This window comes from Rattus rattus, chromosome 13 (genome assembly GCF_011064425.1).
Source record: "Rattus rattus isolate New Zealand chromosome 13, Rrattus_CSIRO_v1, whole genome shotgun sequence".
NCBI lineage: Eukaryota > Metazoa > Chordata > Mammalia > Rodentia > Muridae > Rattus > Rattus rattus.
The window spans coordinates 65,573,846-65,593,360 of record NC_046166.1 but is presented as its reverse complement, the minus strand read 5'-3'; the positions used below and the strand labels follow the sequence as shown (position 1 = coordinate 65,593,360).

General features: G+C 47.5%; 1 protein-coding gene across 1 annotated transcript in view; it reads left to right on the top strand.

Annotated features, from left to right (window-relative positions):
- Positions 1-1,697: 1,697 nt before the first annotated feature.
- Mcph1 (microcephalin 1) overlaps positions 1,698-19,515 on the top strand; it is an 86,702-nt gene continuing 68,884 nt past the window's right edge. The window contains exons 1-3 of the mRNA XM_032918749.1: positions 1,698-2,200; positions 3,511-3,602; positions 9,062-9,180. Coding sequence (XP_032774640.1) covers positions 2,101-2,200; positions 3,511-3,602; positions 9,062-9,180 — 311 coding nt within the window. The 5' untranslated portion in view covers positions 1,698-2,100. The remainder of the gene's footprint in view (positions 2,201-3,510; positions 3,603-9,061; positions 9,181-19,515) is intronic.

Genomic DNA, 19,515 nt, shown 5'->3' with positions numbered 1-19,515 from the left:
TAGAACCCGAGAGATACATTTCTATTGTTTACAAGCCACAGTTTATGATCTTTTATTACCAAAGCCCTCGTCAGACTAAGAGACCGAACGAACACATTGTCTGATCCATTTGATTCTTTTTTGAATATCTCTGGACCTATAATGTTAATAGAGCCACTATTAAAACAAATCTCTGGGTGTTTCCGTGAAGAATTATCTAGATTATGAAGTGTAGGGATCAGCCCTAAATGTGGGCAGCATCAGGCCATGGGCTAGGATGACAGAGTGAGAGGAGAAACAGCTGAACAGCATCTCTCTCTCTCTCTCTCTCTCTCTCTCTCTCTCTCTCTCTCTCTCACACACACACACACACACACACACACACACACACACACACACTTGCCATCATTGCTTCCATGCCCAAATGGATGTACCCTTGAACTGTGAGCCAACATAAACTCTTCTTAAATTGCTTTTGTCTGGTATTTCTGTCAGAGCATCAAGACAAGCTACTGACAAGTATGTAGTATGTAGTAGACAAGCTTCTACATAAATGTGGAAGAATATCCAACCGGTTCCAGCCTCTGTGAGTGAGATTAGGGTCATATCAGCCAAAAATTATTTAGCCTACTATTTCTCCTTCTGACAGATCATTCTTAACCTTTCCCTTTTAAACAAAGTTCAGGCTTATAGGAAAAGCACATAAATAGGAGGAAAAAAGATCCCCCATATAAGCGACTCATGGAGATCCACAATGTCTACCACACTTCCTTTGATTTATCAGAGTTTATCAGGCCATGAGAGGGGTGGGCACTGGGGAGAAAGATGGAAGAGAAGAGAGAAAAGCAAAAGAGAGGAGAGAGAGAGAGAGAGAGAGAGAGAGAGAGAGAGAGAGCAAGAGACAGAGACAGAAATAGAAACAGAGGGTCAATAGGACTAAGTGCTAAAATGGGGGGGTATATAAGAATGAGAAGCTTGGAAAACTGAAGTCCAAGAGCTGGAGAAGTTTAGAGTAGAGTGTGGGTTGAGAAGGGCTAAGAGAAGCCACAGGTACCGAGTAAATCTGGAGGCCAGCAGACACTTTGGTATGCTATTAGGTACCACAAGTAGCCATTTGTCTGAGTTTCTCTTTGCATTGCCTAGTGAAAGCCCCCCCCCCCACTGTTGGTATAGTGAAGGTTGCCTCAATTCATGAATTCCCAATAACAGCTAATTATTTAGAATTTGGCTTTTTTTTTTTTAATGCAGACTCTCTGAGTCAAGGGTAGCTTCCCATTCCCAATCCTTGTCCCCAAGGGTGTATACCACTTTCTGACAGAAGCAAAAAAATTGAGACAATGAAGACGAATCCCCTTCGAAGGCTAGCAAAGTAGGGAAGGGATCAACAAAAACTAAGAAAAGTCCACTCGAATTCCAAAGCGTACTCCTAAATTCTAGGTTATGAGTCTCTGACTTTAAGTGCTGTGTTTTTATTGAGCGTGTGAAGAGAATTACGGTCTTCATAACGAAACGAGGGGACATTGAACTATGGGTAAAGGAACATTACATACATTTGGTCCATCTTTTAATAAACATGGTGCAGGGCTGGATGCGGCAGCACAGCCTGCATAAGGCAATGAAAGAAGCCCGTTATCTGCAGAAGAGCGGGACCTCCCTGGCAGGTGTCCTCCCGGGATGGCTCCCGCCTCCTCCCACTCCCGGCAGCCCTTGCGCGGGGAGGCGGGCCCGTCTGACTCCTTCCCCCTTGCAGACTCGCCGGCGGGAGGTTTGAAGACCCGAGCGCACGCAGAGCCTCTAGACACCCGGCTCGCACTCCACGGTGTGGGGCTGTGGCAGGAGGGCTCACGGGTGGATCCCACTCCCGGGTCACCGGGCGCTGCGTGACAAAGACGCGGGCCCTGCCCGGACAGACGACCGCGACGCTGACCAGCGACCTGAAGCCGCGGGGCGGCGGGCTGACTCCAGCCAGGGCGCCGGGATAGCTTCCGTGCCGCCCGCGAGGGACCCACGTCTTTGCTGTTGTGTGTCACGGAGCCTGGAGCTCTCGGAGAGGAAAAAGGACACCGAAGCCCTTGCACACAGCCTCAGCCCGCTACGCCGAACCCGGGGCACGGCCTGCGCATGCGCACCGTTCTGCCTTCCTGCCAGCGCACGCTCGTTCCCGCGGCATCTGCTCTGGTCATGGAGGCCTCGGGAGGCGCTGGGGGCGCCTTTCTGAAAGGTGAGGAGACACGCCTAGTTAGGAGGAGGGCTGTGGACTAGTGCCCGGTGCCGGGGTGCCTGTCCTGGGCCATCGGGATCGGCTCACACCCCGGGTCCAATCACCTCTTGTCTCCTTACACCCGAGGACCTCTCACATCCTAGGTGCCCTCACTCGGGATCCCGACCACCTGTGTGGACACTCCCCACGCATTCACCATGTGACCTTCACCGCCCCCGTAGTGCCTGCCACGGCACCTATGTGTTCCCCAACATCCCACCCCACCCCGGTGCGTGCTGAGCCCTGGAGAGCTGGCAGGAGGATCAGGTCCTATCTTAGCTTCCTGAGAGTCTCTCGCCTCTATAGCCTGGGCAGTTGTGGGATTAGGAAAAATAATAGTTTCGTAATAATCTGATGGCCTCTTGAGGGCCCGACCTGAGGAGAGCTGACACTTGTGGGGCTCTCCTATTTTTTCGCCTGCCAACAACACGTGCCCAGAACATGGGACCCTGGGTGAGGAGACTCTAAGTTGTGTGTGTGTGTGTGTGTGTGTGTACATATTTATATTTATATAAAACAAATATATAAAATAAAGTAAAAATAAATTATTTATTTTAAAGACAAGCTTGCTTGTAGCTGAGGCCGGCTTAGCGCTCTTTTTGTTGGTTTGGTTTGGTTTGGGGGTCTGTGGGGAGGGGTTGCTTGTGTAACAAAGTTTCTCTGTGTGGCCCTAGCTTTTCCTGGGCCTGGAAACTCTGTCTCAGTCTGTGGACTAGGCTAGCCTCAGACATCTGCCTGCTTCTGCCTCCCAAATGCTGGAATTAATGGCGTACACCACTCCCAGCACCAACCAGCAGCACCAGCAGCAGCAGGATGCCACCAAGGCTTTGGCTTAGAATTCTTGATCCTCTTGTCTCCACTTTATAATCCCTATGTGCTAGGATGCCCAACTTCATATAAATAATGTATTAGAACCGAACTATATTAGTTTGTTACCTACTGTCTATGCTGTAGCCATAAAATTGTATTATTGGAAGATAATTACAATAATTATAATAAATATAATTATTCCAGGCCCGGAAAGCCTGGAATAATCACTGTCTGTTTCTTTCTAGAAAGCATAATCCAGGATAATTAAGCCTGGATTAGGAAGATGTAAAGTGCTACCAAAATGCTACCAAAATAGCAGTGACAGTGTTTTCAATAGATTCATAATAGGAAATTTTCATCTTTTTTTTTTTTCCTAACATAGAAAAAGAGAAAAACCTGTTGCGGGAGGGGGTGTGCAGTGCAATTACCAGGTTCCTGCTAACCTCCTGCTTATTTTTCAGATGTTGTGGCCTATGTTGAAGTATGGTCTTCCAAAGGGACAGAGAATTACTCAAAGACGTTTACAAAGCAACTTGAGGATATGGGGGCAACGGTAAGAAAATTAGTATCAAAATGACTGATAACCTCAAGTCGGGCAGTACTGCTTATGGAGCACATGGTCTTGCAGGCACTGTGTGAGGAGTCGTCTAGTAGGAAACATGAGTCTGGCCTTGGTTCAGTGAGGCTGGTACTTGGAGTTAAATGAGTAAAGATGCGGGAGAATGAGTGGGTTTCCAAGGGAAGGTTGTGACCTTAGGCATTTTGGAAACATCTCATAGGTATTTGATTACTCATGTCTGGAGCTTGAGGCCATCAGAGTTGTAGATTGTTGGTGTGGGGGTCCTGGCTAGTGTGAGGAGTGCTTAAAGTGGAGGGTGCCTTTTTGAGTGTTTAAGGACCAGTGAGGGCCTGACCACCAACCCGGGAACAAGAGAGGGAAAAAAGATTGTCAGGAGAATTATCGAAACCCAGTATGGAAGAATTCAAAAGGCTGGGATTCGGAGCAACAGAGCCTTAAGGTAAGATGTGCTCGAGGCTTGACAACCATGTCTTAGTTCACTTTCCCTTTATAGAGGTCAAGGGCTTCAGGGTAAGTCTGAGACTCCTGGCTTAGTAAGAAATGGAGACAGTGATCACCGACGCTTGAACAGAGCGTGCTTGTGGCATTCAGGAGCCACTCCCTGACAGGCTGAGTGGACAAATGAGTGACTGGATAACTCAACGTCAGGGTGAGGATTAGGGTGCAGGAAGGCGATGTTAGAGCAGCGCTGGCCTTATTTAGCCCCCCACCCTGACCCTGGGAAGTCGGGTCAAAGGCTGAGAGCAGAGGAATCTGCACAGGTGCCCTGCTGCCCACAATAGAGTCAGAACCCATATACTCACTGTAAGAACGGAAAACAATTCCGTAAATTGAAATTGTGTTTATACTCACAGGGCCATGGTTTAACAACTCTGGGTGGGGGCGGGGGAGGCTCTTGGACCTGACTGAGAATTGCTGCTCTTTGCATCCTAAGATGTGATGTGTATCCTACAGCTGGTAGCCATGCAGAAGAAAATGCCATTTCTATAGACTAACTGAATAGCACTTTCTGTATAGAAGGTCACCCCTGCTTTTTTATTGAAGGGGTACAGCGTGTCTTGTTACCCTGGCACGTGGCACACCAAGTGGAGTTCCATTTTAGGAGGGCCCGATATATACGTCACGCCTCTGTCTAGGTGCAGTTCGTGGCAGCTCGGTCTGAAGTGTGGGATCTTATCGCATCCTTCTCTAAGGCTGCACTAAGTGTCCGGCAGCCTCCCTCAAAGACATTCCGAGGTGCTACTTATCGTCTGGTAACTTTGACGAGAGCCTTGGGGAGAATGGCCCCGGGTGCTCAGCTGGGCTCTTTCTGATGTCTTGAAAACAGCAGTTTACGGAAGTAACACCTGTGCCTGTCTGAAACTGCTGCTCTTCGGGCTCTGAACCCTGTAATGAAACCCGAGAGAGGCCAGTTGTCATTTGCTTTGTACCCCTTTCGTGCTGAGGTACAATTCTTGGCCTCACGCACATGTAGGCAAGCACACCATCAGTGAACTAGGTTCCCGAACTCTTTTCTGTTTTTGAAAGGCAGTTTTAAAAACATGGGTGGAGAGCCAGAGCCCCACGGCATGAGTGTAAGAGGTCAGATGACAGCCTGAGGGCGTCTCTTACTGTGCTGGGCCCGGGGAACACGCTTAGCTCATCGGGCTTCATTTCATGGTGCGAATGCTTTCCTTTACCCACTGAGTCTTACCACCAGACCCCGGAGGCTTTGTTTTTAATCTTTTTGTATTTGCTTTCATATCTCCAGTGTACAGTACTTTCCAGGGAGGATAAATTCTAAGATCCCTAATAAATCCCTGAATCTACAGATAGTGGAAAACCCTATATGTGCACACACATGCACACAAACACACACACATACTCTCTCTCCCTCTCCCTCTCTCTCTCTCTCCCTCTCTCTCTCTCTCTCTCTCTCTCTCTCTCTCACACACACACACACATGAGAGGCCTGACCCAGCAGTACAGGACAGTATCCCAGCTACTTGGAAGAGCGAGTCAGGTTATCAAGTTGAAAGGTACTTTATAGAGATCCTGTATCACAATTTAAAAAAGTAAATAAAAGGTCAGAGTTATAGGTATACAATTCAGTAGTAGAACATCCATCCGCCTAGTATGTTTGAGACCGCAGATTGAAGTCTCCCCACTGCCGGGATTATAAGCACACACTACCATTCCTGACTTTACACAGGTTTGGAAAATCAAATTGAGCATGTTGATGCTTACAAAAGCTCACCTCGCTTATCAAGCCATCCCCATGGTCCCACAAAGCATGTTGACATGGCTATGTGAACGTACTTGGTTAATATTTTAGCTGATGGTACTCTTTCGTTTCCTTGAAGGAATGTCTTCATTAGCTTTTTGACACAAAGTTTCGCTCTGTAGCTGTCCTCAACCTCATTGTGATAATTCTCGAACCTCAGTCTGGAGCTCTGGGATCACAGACTTGTGCCACCATGCCCAGCTTCTAAGTTATTTTCTGACCTGAGCTTGCTTTGGTGGTGTCTGATCTAGGTGTTTCTCCTTGCCCGAAGTTTGTCTCATCTCCATCTTCTCCTCATCTTCACCCTTTCGACATTTCTTCCTGATATTCTCTTAATTCCACGATGGCCTATGTGCTGGCTAGCTTTATGTCGCCTTGAACCTGCTACAGTCATCAGAAGAAGGAGCCTCCATTAGAAGACGCTTCTGTAAAATGGGCTCTGGCAAGCCCATAGAGCATTTTCTTAATTAGTGATTGATGGGGGATGGCTCAGTCCATTGAGGGTGGTGCCGACCCGGGCTGCTGGTCCTGGGTTCTGTAAGAAAGCAGGCTGAGCAAGCCTTAAGCAGCACACCTCCATGTCCTTTGCATCAGCTCCTGCCCTCGGGCTCCTGCTGCTTGTCTCTTTGTCATGACGCTTTTCTTCAGTGATAAACAGTGATGAGCAACCATAAGACAAGAATCCTCTCCTCCCCGAGTTGCTTTGGTCTTGGTATTTCCCCACAGCAACAGTGACCCGGGTAGGACGTGTCGTTGGCGTAGCACTCTGTTCACACCTGAGCCGTGCCTGTGGAGGGACCTTTTGATCCAGAACGCATGTCTTTTGAGTTCAGAAAGTTTTCCTTGATCATTTCTTTTATAATTTCTGCCTCATTACCTTAATTGGTATGTTTTAACTCCTTAATTTGGCTCCAGGGCCATGATCTCTGCTTTTTATGGTCCTGCCTTTCCCTGTTAACAGTTTTTGGTGTGCTCTGTTGTTGGAGATTTTCTTTTCTCCACTTGGCTACCTATTATTTCTATGGATTTTTTTTAAAGGTTTATTTATTTTATGAGTACACTGTAGCTGTCTTCAGACACACCAGAAGAGGGCGTCGGATCCCATTACAGATGGTTGTGAGCCACCATGTGGGTGCTGGGAATTGAACTCAGGATCTGTGGAAGAGCAGTCGGTGCTCTTAACCGCTGAGCCATCTCTCCAGCCCTGGACTCTTTTTAACATTCTTAGATTTGTAGTAACCCTTTAGGTCTTTGTCCTTTTGAAATATCTGATCTTATCACTTGTCTTAGTTAGAGTTTCATTGCTGTGAAGGGACACCATAACTAAGGCAGCTCTTATAAGGACAAGCATTTAATTGGGGCTGGCTTTCCGTTTCAGAGGTTCAGTCCATTGTCATCATGGTGGGAAACATCATGCAGGCAGACTTGGTGCTGGAGGAGCCAAGAGACCCGCCTTCACAGAGACACACTTCCTCCAACAAGGCTGCACCTCCTCCACTGAGACCACACTCCTGATAGCCATTCCCTATCACCCAACCTATTCAAACCACCATGTCACATAAATACGTAGACATCTAAAAATACTGTATTTAACTTTAATTAGCAGTGTATTCTCTTTTATGTTTTTTTCCTCTGAATTATATTGTCTCTTTAATATAGAAGGGTATTTATTTATTTACCTATTGAGACAGGGTCTCATGTCCTGAAGCTGGTCTAGAGCTGGCTGTGTACAGGAAGATAGCCTTGGATGTATGGTCCTCCTGTTCCACCAAAGCACTAGGGTTACAGTGATTACGCGCGTACCTGGTTTTTATGGTGCTGAGGACACAGCCCAGTGCTTCGTGTGTGCCAGGCACAGTCTTCCAACTGAGCTGTGCCCACAACCCAGCAGGGCAAGTTTACAAGGAGAGATTTTACTTGTTTTTATTTTATGAGTGTTTTGTCTGTAAATAGGTGGTAGCTCCATTCTTCTTTTCCTGCCCGTTGTCCTCAGGGGCTCCTTCTGGTTGGCTCTCCCCTTTCCCTTCGTACTCGAAGGATTCCCACTCTGTTCTGTGCTGGAAGCTTTATTGTGGGGAGCAAAGGTGACTGGGGCGGAAGCTGTATGGAGGGGTGAAGGTCACACGAATGCTCACCCTCATTCTACCTGCAGCAGGTGTGTTTTGGTAGGGCGAGGTTGAAATAGGGTCTCACTATGTAGTTCTGGCTGTCCTGGCACTCTCCATGTAGACTAGGCTGACCTCTCAAACTCATAGAGATCCTCCTGCTTCTGCTTCTTGAAGACTGGGTGCTGGGATTAAAGTTGTGTAGCACCGTGCTATGCAAAAGCGGGTGTGTTTTTTCAAGCATCTTTCCATATTCACCACAGTATTTTTCTGATGTATTCCAAGAAGTGAAATTCTGGAGAAAGGGTTTTTTGATCATTTCATTTTGACAGATTTTGAGTGGTCTTTTTTTTTTCTTTTAAATTAATCATTCCTATCATTTACATCTCAAATGATATCCCCCTTCCCGGTTACCCCTCTACAACCCCCATGCCATCTGCTCTCCCCCCTCCCCCTGCTTCCCTTTGCCTCTGAGGGTGCTCTCCCACCTACCCATCCACTCCTGCCCCACTGCTCCAAGCATCCCCCTATGCTGCGGCATCAAACATCCACAGGACCAAGGGCCTCCTCTCCCAATGATTCAGACAAGGCCATCCTCTGCTACACATGTATCTAGATCCCTCCCTGTACACTCCTTGGTCGGTGATCCAGTCCCTGGGAGCACTGGGTGGTCCAGCCAGCTGACATTGTTCTTCCTCTGGGGTTACAATCCCCCTCCGCTCCTTCCACCGGGTCCCCCACCAGGGTCCCCAAGCTCCAGCTGATGGTTGGCTGCAAGTGTGGCATCTGCATTGGTCAGGTGTGGCCGACCTCCCAGGGAACAGCCACACCAGGTTCCCGTCAGCAAGCGCCTCGTGGCAAGGGCAACAGTGTCTGAGTTTGGTATCTGCAGACAGGATGGATCCCCAGGTGGAATGGTCCCCCGATGTCCCTTCCTTCGGTCCCTGCTCCATTTTTTGTCCCTGTCTTTCCTTTGGACAGGAACATTTCTGGGTTAATCACTTTATTTAAGAAATTATGGGTAAACAGCAATGAATATTTTGTTAATTTCCTTTTGTCCACAGGTGTCAAAAACGTTGAACAAGCAAGTGACCCATGTGATCTTCAAAGATGGGTATCAGAGCACGTGGGACAAAGCCCAGAAGATCAGGGCAAAGCTGGTTTCCGTCCTCTGGGTTGAAAAGTAAGTAGTCGCCATGGAGCCCATGACCATTGACAGCATGCTGCACACTTGCTGTGCAGGAACTCGTTTTCTCACAGCAGTGGGAAGTGAATGTCTCGGGTGGCTGTGGGTTGTTTCTCTTGAGACATCGTTGGCCTGAGCGTGGCCATCTTCTTCCCGTGTTCCCATGACGTTCCCTCTGTTTGTGTCTTTGTCCTAATTAACACTTAAAAGGTCATGTTACTTCTTTAATACCTGTTGTAGTAAATATTAAAGAAGATGGCGGGACACCATGCCACGTTAGCGCTGGCCCCAGCAGGCCACATGGACCAGTGGGGTGTTCCCGTCTTGGCCAGCTCTCTGGCCCGGAGTTCTCAAGTCGTCTCCACCCATGTTTCTTTGGTTCCATTTTCCATCCCACGCTGCCACCCGCTACTCCCTGGCCCTGAAGCAACCTCCCCACCTCCAGGACTAGCCCCGTCTGTCTCAGGGCTCTCTTGCTGCTGACTCTGCTCACAGTCCCAGCGTCCGTCCCCTGTGGTTATAGTCACAACTCCCAATAGCCTGTTAAAAGCAAAACTCTAGAAGCTTGAAATTTATCAATCAGATTTATATCCGTAAATTCTCACTCCACAAAACGCCCACACAATAAACTCAGAGGCAATTAATATTGGTATAAACTGCCTACCTAGATAAGACAAATATATGATATCCCTTATACGATATTCATATCTACCTGTGGCCATTTAAAACCACACAGAGTGGGTCATCCTTCCTTCTCCTCCTCGATCTTCATTGTCCTTCCTTGTCCTCTCTCCAAAACTCTGCACCCGCCGTACTTTTTCACTGCCCCATCACAGGGCCTTATCTTGTGCCCTCCCTCACCTGCATATAGACAACAGTCCACAAATATCCTGTCTCCAAATGCAGTCGCTTTGAGGCTTTGGTAGTTAGGAATATCAGTTTGCAGATTTGGAGGATACAATCCCTCCATCAAAGGGAAACTTGGGTGGGAGTTAAGGAATAGGTCAGGAAACACAGTGTGGAGACTCCTGTGGGGGTGAAGTAGACTTGTGGTAAGGTTTGGCCTGTTGCTATTGTAATGCTAAATTCTGTACTAAAGAACTAGGCCTACAAATGTCTCGTCATGTTCACTGGCTTTTGTGCAAACCGTGCTCCTTAATTTAAAACTATAGGTTGAATGAAGATGCCTATATAGCTGGGCAGAGGAGAGGTAGGCATGGCTTCGGTTCCCTGACTTGGGGTCTGAGGCAGGATCACTAGGAAGATGCCTGAGGAGCAGAGAGAAGAGAGAGGAAGGCACCATGAGATGAGAACTGCCCATGTGGGCTAGCCAGTCAGAGTGAGAGCAGCCTAGGCAGAACATGCCAAGTTATAACTTGGGATTACTGGTAGGCAAGTAGATACTAATGGCTTAGAGAGTAGATATCTGCCCAGCTCTAATGCTGTTCAGGCTTATTATAAATATAAAAGTGTTATGTCTTTTATCTGGGAACTAAATGATCAGAGGTGGAGTAGAAACCCCAAACTGATATTAATATTTACCACAACAGAATTGTGCTGGAAACTGGTTAGGGTGGAAGCCAACGGTGATGGGGAACTGTTGGGCATTCAGACCAGACCAGAATGGTAGCAGTATAGTGATGTCTGACTAGTTCAGGATTTTAAAGTCGTGTGTGTATGTATGTGTATAATTTTCTGTATACATGGGCTTGCTGAGGAAGGCTGCTGTTCATTACCTGAACTAGGCTGGGAACTGAACTCAGAACCAAAAAGATGGTGTGACCATTGGCTGCGATGGGGTAGGCTTTAGAGACGTGGGGGTGGATGTTAACTGGAATGATACACGTCAGAGTCAGGACTTTCTACTGAGCTGGGCCAAATCCAGTTTCTGATATTTCCTTAGACAATGCTCAGTGCAGGTGACAGGCAGCTGAGTAGGAAGACAAATTCAGGGAGAGATGGGCAATTAAAATATAGGAGCCATCTGCCTGGGGGTTAATTAAAGCTACATACTAGCAGTGAGCCTTGGTAAGCAGATGGAGGAGAAATAAAGAACTTGAGTGTGTCTGGGTCTGGAAGTCAGGGTGAGATGGAATTGGGTAAGGCGCTGAAGAATGGAGAGTTTCTATTTGGGAAAACACAGCTGAACTGTCAGTACGCATCCTATTTCTGACCTCAGATGTGTGTGGTCCTGTCCTCACTGGGAAAGTCTCCAGTTCACTTAGCACCAGCAGGATGGTACTAATAAATAAATAAATAAATAAATAAATAAATAAATAAATAAAAATTTAAAAATCTTTACTACTATTTAATTATTTGTATGCAGAAGGGATGGGTGTGTGGGTATGCTTCCCACTGTTAATTTGTCTCCCTTCCATTTAGTTTTGTTTATTGGTTCTTTGAATTTCATATCATGCACCCCAATCACACTCATCTCCCCTTCCCCTCATACCCACCCTCCACCCTTGCCACTTCCTCACTGTGGAAGCTGTAGCATGTCGCAGCGTGTCCCAGCATGTCGCAGCGTGTTCCAGCGTATCCCACAGGACAGTCCATTTCTGTACTTCTTTGTTTGCAAATGTTCATTGCAAGGACTTGGTCTGGTCTGAGGCCTCTGGCCTCTGCTACCCTGTCAGCACTGGACCCTTGCTGGGACTCCTCTCAGACATCCTGTTGTTACTCTGCCTCATGGAAATCTGTAGTTTTGGATCAATAGGACCAGTCCCTTCATGCACTCATTGATGAAGTAGATGTTGGGGTGGGCCAATTCAAAGACCTGGATGATCAGCCCACCAGCTCTTCCACTCTCATGCCCTCAGGGCTAGCTTACCAGCACTACCAGCAACTCTCACAACACCAGGGACAGCTCTCGAGTGTTGCAGCTGGTGAGAGTCATGGCCAGTTTTCCCACTTTCATGACCCCAGGGCTGGCTCTCCCACCTTCCATAGATGGCAAGGGACATGGGAGGGGAGGATATTTCTTCCTTGTCCACACCACTGCCCGGGAGACAGGAGGCAGAACATGCTCTCCTATGCTCATGTCCTTGGGGCAGGCTCACCTGCAGCCCCCACATCCAGGGCTGAGTCTTCTGTGCTGCCCAGATTAGGGGCAGGGCTCCTGTTCTCATTGACCCTGTTGGCCAGCTTTCCTGCCCACCACCAGGGTAAGAGCAAAAGGGGGGGGGGGTCTCTCTCACTGATACCACCACACAGCAGACAAGAGCCCGGGCTGGCTCCCCCATGCCCATGTCCTTGGGACCAGCTCATCCAAAACCCCTACATCCAGGGCTGTGCCCCCTAGGGGAATTGCAGGGCCTTCTCTCCTGAGTGCTGCAGTTGGTGAGGGGCAGGGCCAGCTTTCCTACTCTGATGACCTTGGGACCAGCTCTCTTGCCTGCCGTATTTGGCAAAGGGCATCTTTTCCTTGCCTGTGTCACCACACTGCAGACAGGTAACAGGGCCAGCTCTTCCAAATTTATGCCCTTGGGGCTCTCATTCACACCCCCCACACAGCAGGGTCAGCTCTACTATGCTGCCCAGGCGAGATGCAGGGCCCACTCTGCTAAGTGCTACAGTTAACCCAGGGCCAGGTTTTGCACCTGTCTCAGGTGTCAAGGGACAAATTGAGAAGAAGGAGGGTATTTCCTCCTTCGTCCATGCCACCACGTGGAAGACAATGGTGGGGCCAGTTCACCTACAACTCCTACAAAATGAGGGGCCAGTTCTGCACAGCCCTCAGACCGAATATACTCCAGGGTGGCTTCCCAGACCCAGGATAGTTATCTGGTTTTTGATGGTAATAGATTCTGGCAGCTGCTGGGCCAGTGGCAGCACAGACTAGGACCCCACCATGGCCCCAGGTGGCATCACCGGCTACTCACTTCAGGCCGCTCCTTACTACCCTTGAGTCTCCAGTTCTGCCTCTCGTCATTGTGCCCACACCCTTTCTGTTTCCCTTTCTCTTCCATTTCTCCACAACTTACTTGCCCCAGTGGCATCCAGGGTCTCTGAGTGTCTGGGGCCATCTCAGGAGTGGTCTCAGGAGTGCTATGTCCCGCTGGTGCATTGTGACACTGGGCAGGACTCAGCTCGGGCATGGTGCAGGCCATGGGCTTCCTCAGGCTTGTCATCCTTGCAAGTCTTCACTCCACCTGGGGCCCATAGTCCCTGATTGGTGGGCATCTCAGACTTGGCTTTTCTCAGGGAATGTTAGGCTACTAATCATTCAGATGTTCACAGGTCAGAACATGGCCTCTCTCCTCTCTGCCATCTACTGACATAGATAGCCACACTTAACAATGGTTTCTTTTTCCCCCCTCTTTTTGTTTTTTATTGGATATTTTATTTATTTACATTTCAAATGTTACCCTCTTTCCTGGTTTCCCCTCCACAAACCCCCTATTCCATTACCCCAGTCCCAGATGCCAAGAAAACAAACTCCTTCAGCTCCTTCAGTCCTTTTCCTAACTCCTCCATTAGGGTCCCCGTGCTCCAATGGTTGGCTGTGAGCATCTGCATCTGTATTTGTCAGGCTCTGGCAGAGCCTCTCAGGAGACAGCTATGTCAGGTTCCTATCAGCATGCACTTCTTGGCATCAGCAATAGTGTCTGGGTTTTGTGTCTGTATATGGGATGAATCCCCAGGTAAGGAGTGTCTCTGGATGGCCTTTCCTTCAGTCTCTGCTCCACACTTTGTCCCTGTATTTCCTTTAGATAGGAGCTAAAGCTTTTATAAGGCAAAGGACACTGTCAATAGGACAAACGGCAACCAACAGATTGGGAAAAAATGTTTATCAATCCTACATCTGATAGAGGGCTAATATCCAATATATACAAAAGACTCAAGAAGTTAGACTCCAGAGAATCAAATAACCCTATTAAAAATGGGGTACAGAGCTAAACAAAGAATTCTCAGCTGAGAAATTTTGAATGGTGGAGAAGCACCTAAAGAAATATTCAACATCCTTAGTCATCAGGGAAATGCAAATCAAAACAATTCTGAGATTCTACCTCACACCAATCAGAATGGCAAAGATCAAAAACTCAGGTGATAGCAGATGTTGTTGAGGATGTGGAGAAAGAGGAACACTCCTCCATGGTTGGTGGGATTGCAAGCTGGTACAACCACTGTGGAAATTAGTCTGGTAGATCCTCAGAAAATTGGACATAGTACTGCCTGAGGACCCAGCTATACCACTCCTGGGCATACATCCAAAAGATGCTCCAACATATAACAAGGACACATGCTCCACTGTGTTCATAGCAGTCTTATTTGTAATAGCCAGAAGCTGGAAAGAACCCAGATGTCCTTCAACAGAGGCATAAATACAGAAAATGAGGTACCTTCACACAGTGGAGTACTACTCAGCTATTAAAAACAATGACTTCTTGAAATCCACAGGCAAATGGGAACTAGAAAATATCGTGAGTGAGATAACCCAGTCACAAAAGAACACACATGGTATGTACTCACTGATAAGTGGATATTTGCCCAGAAGCTTGGAACACTCACAATTCAATTCACAGACCACATGAAGCTCAATAAGAAGGAGGACCAAAGTATGAATGCTTCAGTCCTCCTTAGAAGGGAGAACAAAATACTCAGAGGAGATAGAGGGTGAGAGGGATTTGGGAGGAAGAGAGAAGGGGGAGGGGAAAGGAGAGGGCAGGATCAGGTATGGGAGGAGATGGGTGTGATATACACATAGGGTCAGGAAATTGAACAGAGGTGTGTAGCAATGGGGGATATGGCCACCAGAAAGTCCCAGATGCCAGAAAAGCAAGAGATTCCCTGGACCCAACTGGGGCGAGATTAGCTGAAATGCCCAACAAAGGGGAGGGAGAGCCTGTGGAGACCATATCCAGAGTGAGGCAAGGCCCCAAGTTGGGGGATGGGGCCACCTACTCATTTCCAAATTTTTAACCTGAAATGTTTTTAGAGGCAAAATTTGGCTCTTTTAATTGGTTTAAGTGGCCAGACATGGCTTGGGGCACAGGTTTTGACTCCCCGAGTTCAGGATTAAAGACATGCACCATAGCCCTACTTTATGCTGTACTGGCTTCAGCCCAGAGCTCTATACATACTAGGTAAATATACTACCAACTGAGCCATACCCTCTCCCATATAAAGTCTTGTTTTAGATTTATTAAGCAGTGGGGCAAGGGCTGGAGCCATGCCCAGTGTTAAAGGCACATATTGTTCTTACAGAGTCCCCAGGTTCAGTTCCCAGCACCCACACGGAGCATCTGCAGCTCCAGTTTCAGGGGGTCAATGGCCTCTTCTTACCTCTGTGGGTACTGTACACACGTGTTGAACCAATATACTCATACACATAAAATAAATACATGTAATAAAAATAAAATTATAAAAGATTATTTTTAAAAACTGGGCCATTTCTTAATATACAAATACGTTAAGGTTGCTCCAGTATCATTTAACTAAAAGTCTATGCATATTGTTAAAAAGCAAAATCTATATGTGGATATAACAGAAATGCTAAAGGTATTTTCATTGTTTGATGGGTTTAGTAAGTGGCATAAAAGATAAAGAAAGTTGTGAACCTTTGAGATGGCTCAGATACTTGATACCACGCTGGATGACCTGAGTTTTATTACCCGAACCCATTTGCATATGTGTACCATGAAATGAGCGTACCCGCAGAGCGCGCGCGCACACACACACACACACACACACACACACACACACACACACACACACACAGCTTCTTTAACTGCTCAGGGTCACTCACCTGTTTTTCATTGTCAGTGGTCAAGTGTGTGACATCTAGGATCACCAGATTCCCATTGTGTGGGGACTCAAGGCTTCAGACTGTAAGTCTCTGATAAAAATGCCCTTTTAGAGAACAGAAAAATTTATATCTGAAAAAAAATAAACAATGAAGACAGAGTAAAGATCAGCCTGGCTCTCGTCTCCTAGGTTTTCTGAAGAAAGTTAAAATTTTAAAAGACTAGCACAAAAAGCATTGAAATGTATCTATTAGCTGTTGTCAACCTGTTAAAGGAAGCCTGATGACTGCTGCAGAGGCAGGCCCTAGGTCTGTGGAGGAGCAGTCCTTAGGGATCAGGTGGCTGGCAAGCAGGCGATGGTGTCATGAGAAACCTGCAGCGGCCACTCATCTCTCAAAGCAGTTGGTGACAAGTAGTGATCAGTAAGTACACTGCTTTAAGAGGTTGTCTGGCTTCCTTCTCAAAGTCTCCACATAACCCCTAGGGTATGCACACCTCCTTCATGCTGATCGCCCTGTTAGAAGAGGAGGCTGGACTGTAGTATTAGGCTTACAGAAGGTAAGAAAGGTATTAGGCTTACAGAAGGTAAGAAAGGTGTCTAATGTGGCATGATGAGGAAAGTCGGGCTGGCAAATTTCAGGTGATTTAGCAGCGGACACTATGTTATTTCCCCAAGTGCCTTCCCTTCCTTCTTGTAATTACATGTTCTCCTTTAGCACCTAGTTCAGTAACAAACGCCTCCAACAGGGTTCTGAGAGCATACATAGTCTGTGTCTTGCCACCGTTCAGACTCTGGAGCCAGCCATCCTGGGAAGAATGGAGACTGGGGGGGGGGGCAGTCTGCTTTGTTCTGACCCTTACTGGATCCAACCTGGTGCTCAGTGCCTCAGATACACTTGTGTTTTCTCTGCTAAGAGACCCTTTAAACACTCCTGCCTGTGTTCTTCCTTGTGACTCGGGGGGATACCTGTTGTGATCATGTGCTAGCCGACTGAATTTTCAGGTATGTCCTTACCTGTTCAACCCCTCAGTACCTGATGCGTGTGTGAGTCTGTATTGGAGACTCACTGATGGCTTTAGAGGGTGAAAGGCAACAGTTTGGTGGAGGTGAAGGAGGAACGGGGCTGGCCCAGGTGTGGAAGTGGGAAGTGACAGGGGTCCTAGTGGCACCTGCCTGGGCTCTGAGGTGGCTAGAACTGGATCCATTGTCAGGGCTGCCTTGAAACATTTTTCTCTTTGGCCACTAGAGGGGGCACTAATGTCACGCATTTCTGAAGATCTGTAGAAGTCTAATAGGAAGTGCTTTTCGTTAATCATACATATCTGTGGATAAATGCGAGGCTTTCTGTTATTAGTGGGATTTGCTTTATCGTTGTTAATTATGTGTCTGTGTGAGTATGTACATATGAGTTACTCAAGGAGGCCAGAAGCATTCGATCTCCTTGATGTTGGACAGAAAGCTGGTTGTGACCTGCCTGACATACATTCTGGGAGTTGAACTGTCTTCTGGAAAAATAGTATACACCCTTAATTACTGATCTGTCTCTAACCCTGGTTTCTGCTTTTGAGACAATGTCTCACTTTGTAACCTGGGGTGACTTGGAACTCACTGTATAGATCATGTCAGCCTGGAACTCACGAATCCACCTGCCTCTGCCTCCCGCATGCTGAGATGAGAAGCGTGTATAACCGTGCCTAGCTCAGTGTGAGCTGAGATGAGAAGCGTGTATAACCGTGCCTAGCTCAGTGTGAGCTGAGATGAGAAGCGTGTATAACCGTGCCTAGCTCAGTGTGAGCTGAGATGAGAAGCGTGTATAACCGTGCCTAGCTCAGTGTGAGACTTCGTCAGTGCTTCTTACCTGTTCACCTGTTCATGCCTAGATTTTTGTTGCTGGCACTGTGTTTCCCTTCATGTGGGGACTAACTGAATTCCGGATCTGAGCCTTCACATCCTGTCACTCTGCTCAGTGAATTGTTGAGACACTTGTTCTAGAGTAGGACGACATGCGCCTTCTCTAGTTCTAACTAGTATAAATCTAGCATAGATAGTTTCCCCAAACTGATACCTACGAAAGATGACTAGTAAGCTGATGAACATGGGCAGACAGTCTGAGTGCTAGACAGCTGAAGGAAGGAAGCTGGCAGCTTACGCACCAGAGCTGGTGCACAGTGCACGTGAGCTGACCTTGCACTTATGGTGACTGGGATATTCTACACATGGTTGTTGGCTCCCCAGGTTCAGTTGCTCTGCTGTTCAGATGAGCCGAACCATCTCCTTTTTCTTTTCAGTAGAACAAGCTGGTAAGAACTGCTCTGTTAAACTCGTAACTGGGCTAGAAAAGAGATCCATGAGACACGTTTCCCTCCTGCTTCTCTTGCTGTTCTTGCTGGGCTTTCTTGTTTCTTTGTTTCCCTCCTTTCATCTCCCACCTTGTCTCCTCTCACATCTAACTGTGGCTCAGGCTGGCTTTCAGTGGCCTTTGTGCCTCTGTGTCCCCAGCGTTGGGGTCATTAGCGTGACAGTGCACCCAGCTCTCCTGTAAGACCATTCTGAAGCTCTGGGCTTTTGTAGGCTTAAGTGATGGGCCTCTCTTAAAAGCAGCTTTGTAAAAGTGTGGCCTAAACCAAGTGTGATGGCTCGCGTCTGTAACACTAACACCTGGGAGGCTGAGACAGGAGGATCACTGAGAGTTCAAGGCCAGCTTGGGCTCTATAACTAGTTCCAAACAACCTGGGGTACGCTGCCAGACACTGTCTCTAAATGTCCCCTTTGAGTTTATGGATCGGTGTGTTATCGCATAACCACCAAAGTCAAAAGATAGGGGTTTTATAAGCCCCAGAGCCACCGGCCCCTTTGCAGTGAGCTTCCTTCTTCCCATCCCTCAGCCTTGAACACATCCTCAGCCTGGATTCTGTAGGCAGAAGCTTATTTCCCTGCTGTAGGAGTTCAGACAGATGGACTCTTCTCGAATGGACCGTTTGGCTTCCTCCACTTGATTGGTAGTTTAGGGACTTCTCTGTGTTTCATGCAGTAATAGTTTCCTTTCGCTTGTCTAGCCAAGTAGTATCCATTGCATGGACACACCGCGGTGCGCTGGCCAGCGGTGCAGGGGTGGGAATGCAAAGTTGTCCATTTTTGGTTACTATGAATGGAGTTGTTATGGAGATTTGTGTTTGTGCCTTTCTGTGTTTTCATTTCTCGTGGTTTATCACCCAAACAAGGTGGCCGCATGGTTTTATGTTCCTCTAGCAGTGTGAGTGTTCTGTTGTTCCCTGCCTTCACCCACACTTGGGGTTTGTCCATCATCTGAATTTAGCAATTAAGAGTGGATACATAGCAGCCTCTCTGAACTCCTAATTTACATACCATGTAATTTTCTCAGTTAAAGTATACAGTTCACTGCTTCCAAACATACTCAGAGTTGTACAGCCTCTCCTCAATTTTAAAGTACAAAAGTACCTTGAATTGGAGCCCGTGTCCTTTAGCTGTCGCTCTCATGTCTGAAGCCTCAGCAACTGTCCCTCCACTTTCTGCCTTTGTAGTTTTCCAGGTCTGCACAGTTTTCTATAAAGCAGCTACATAGTG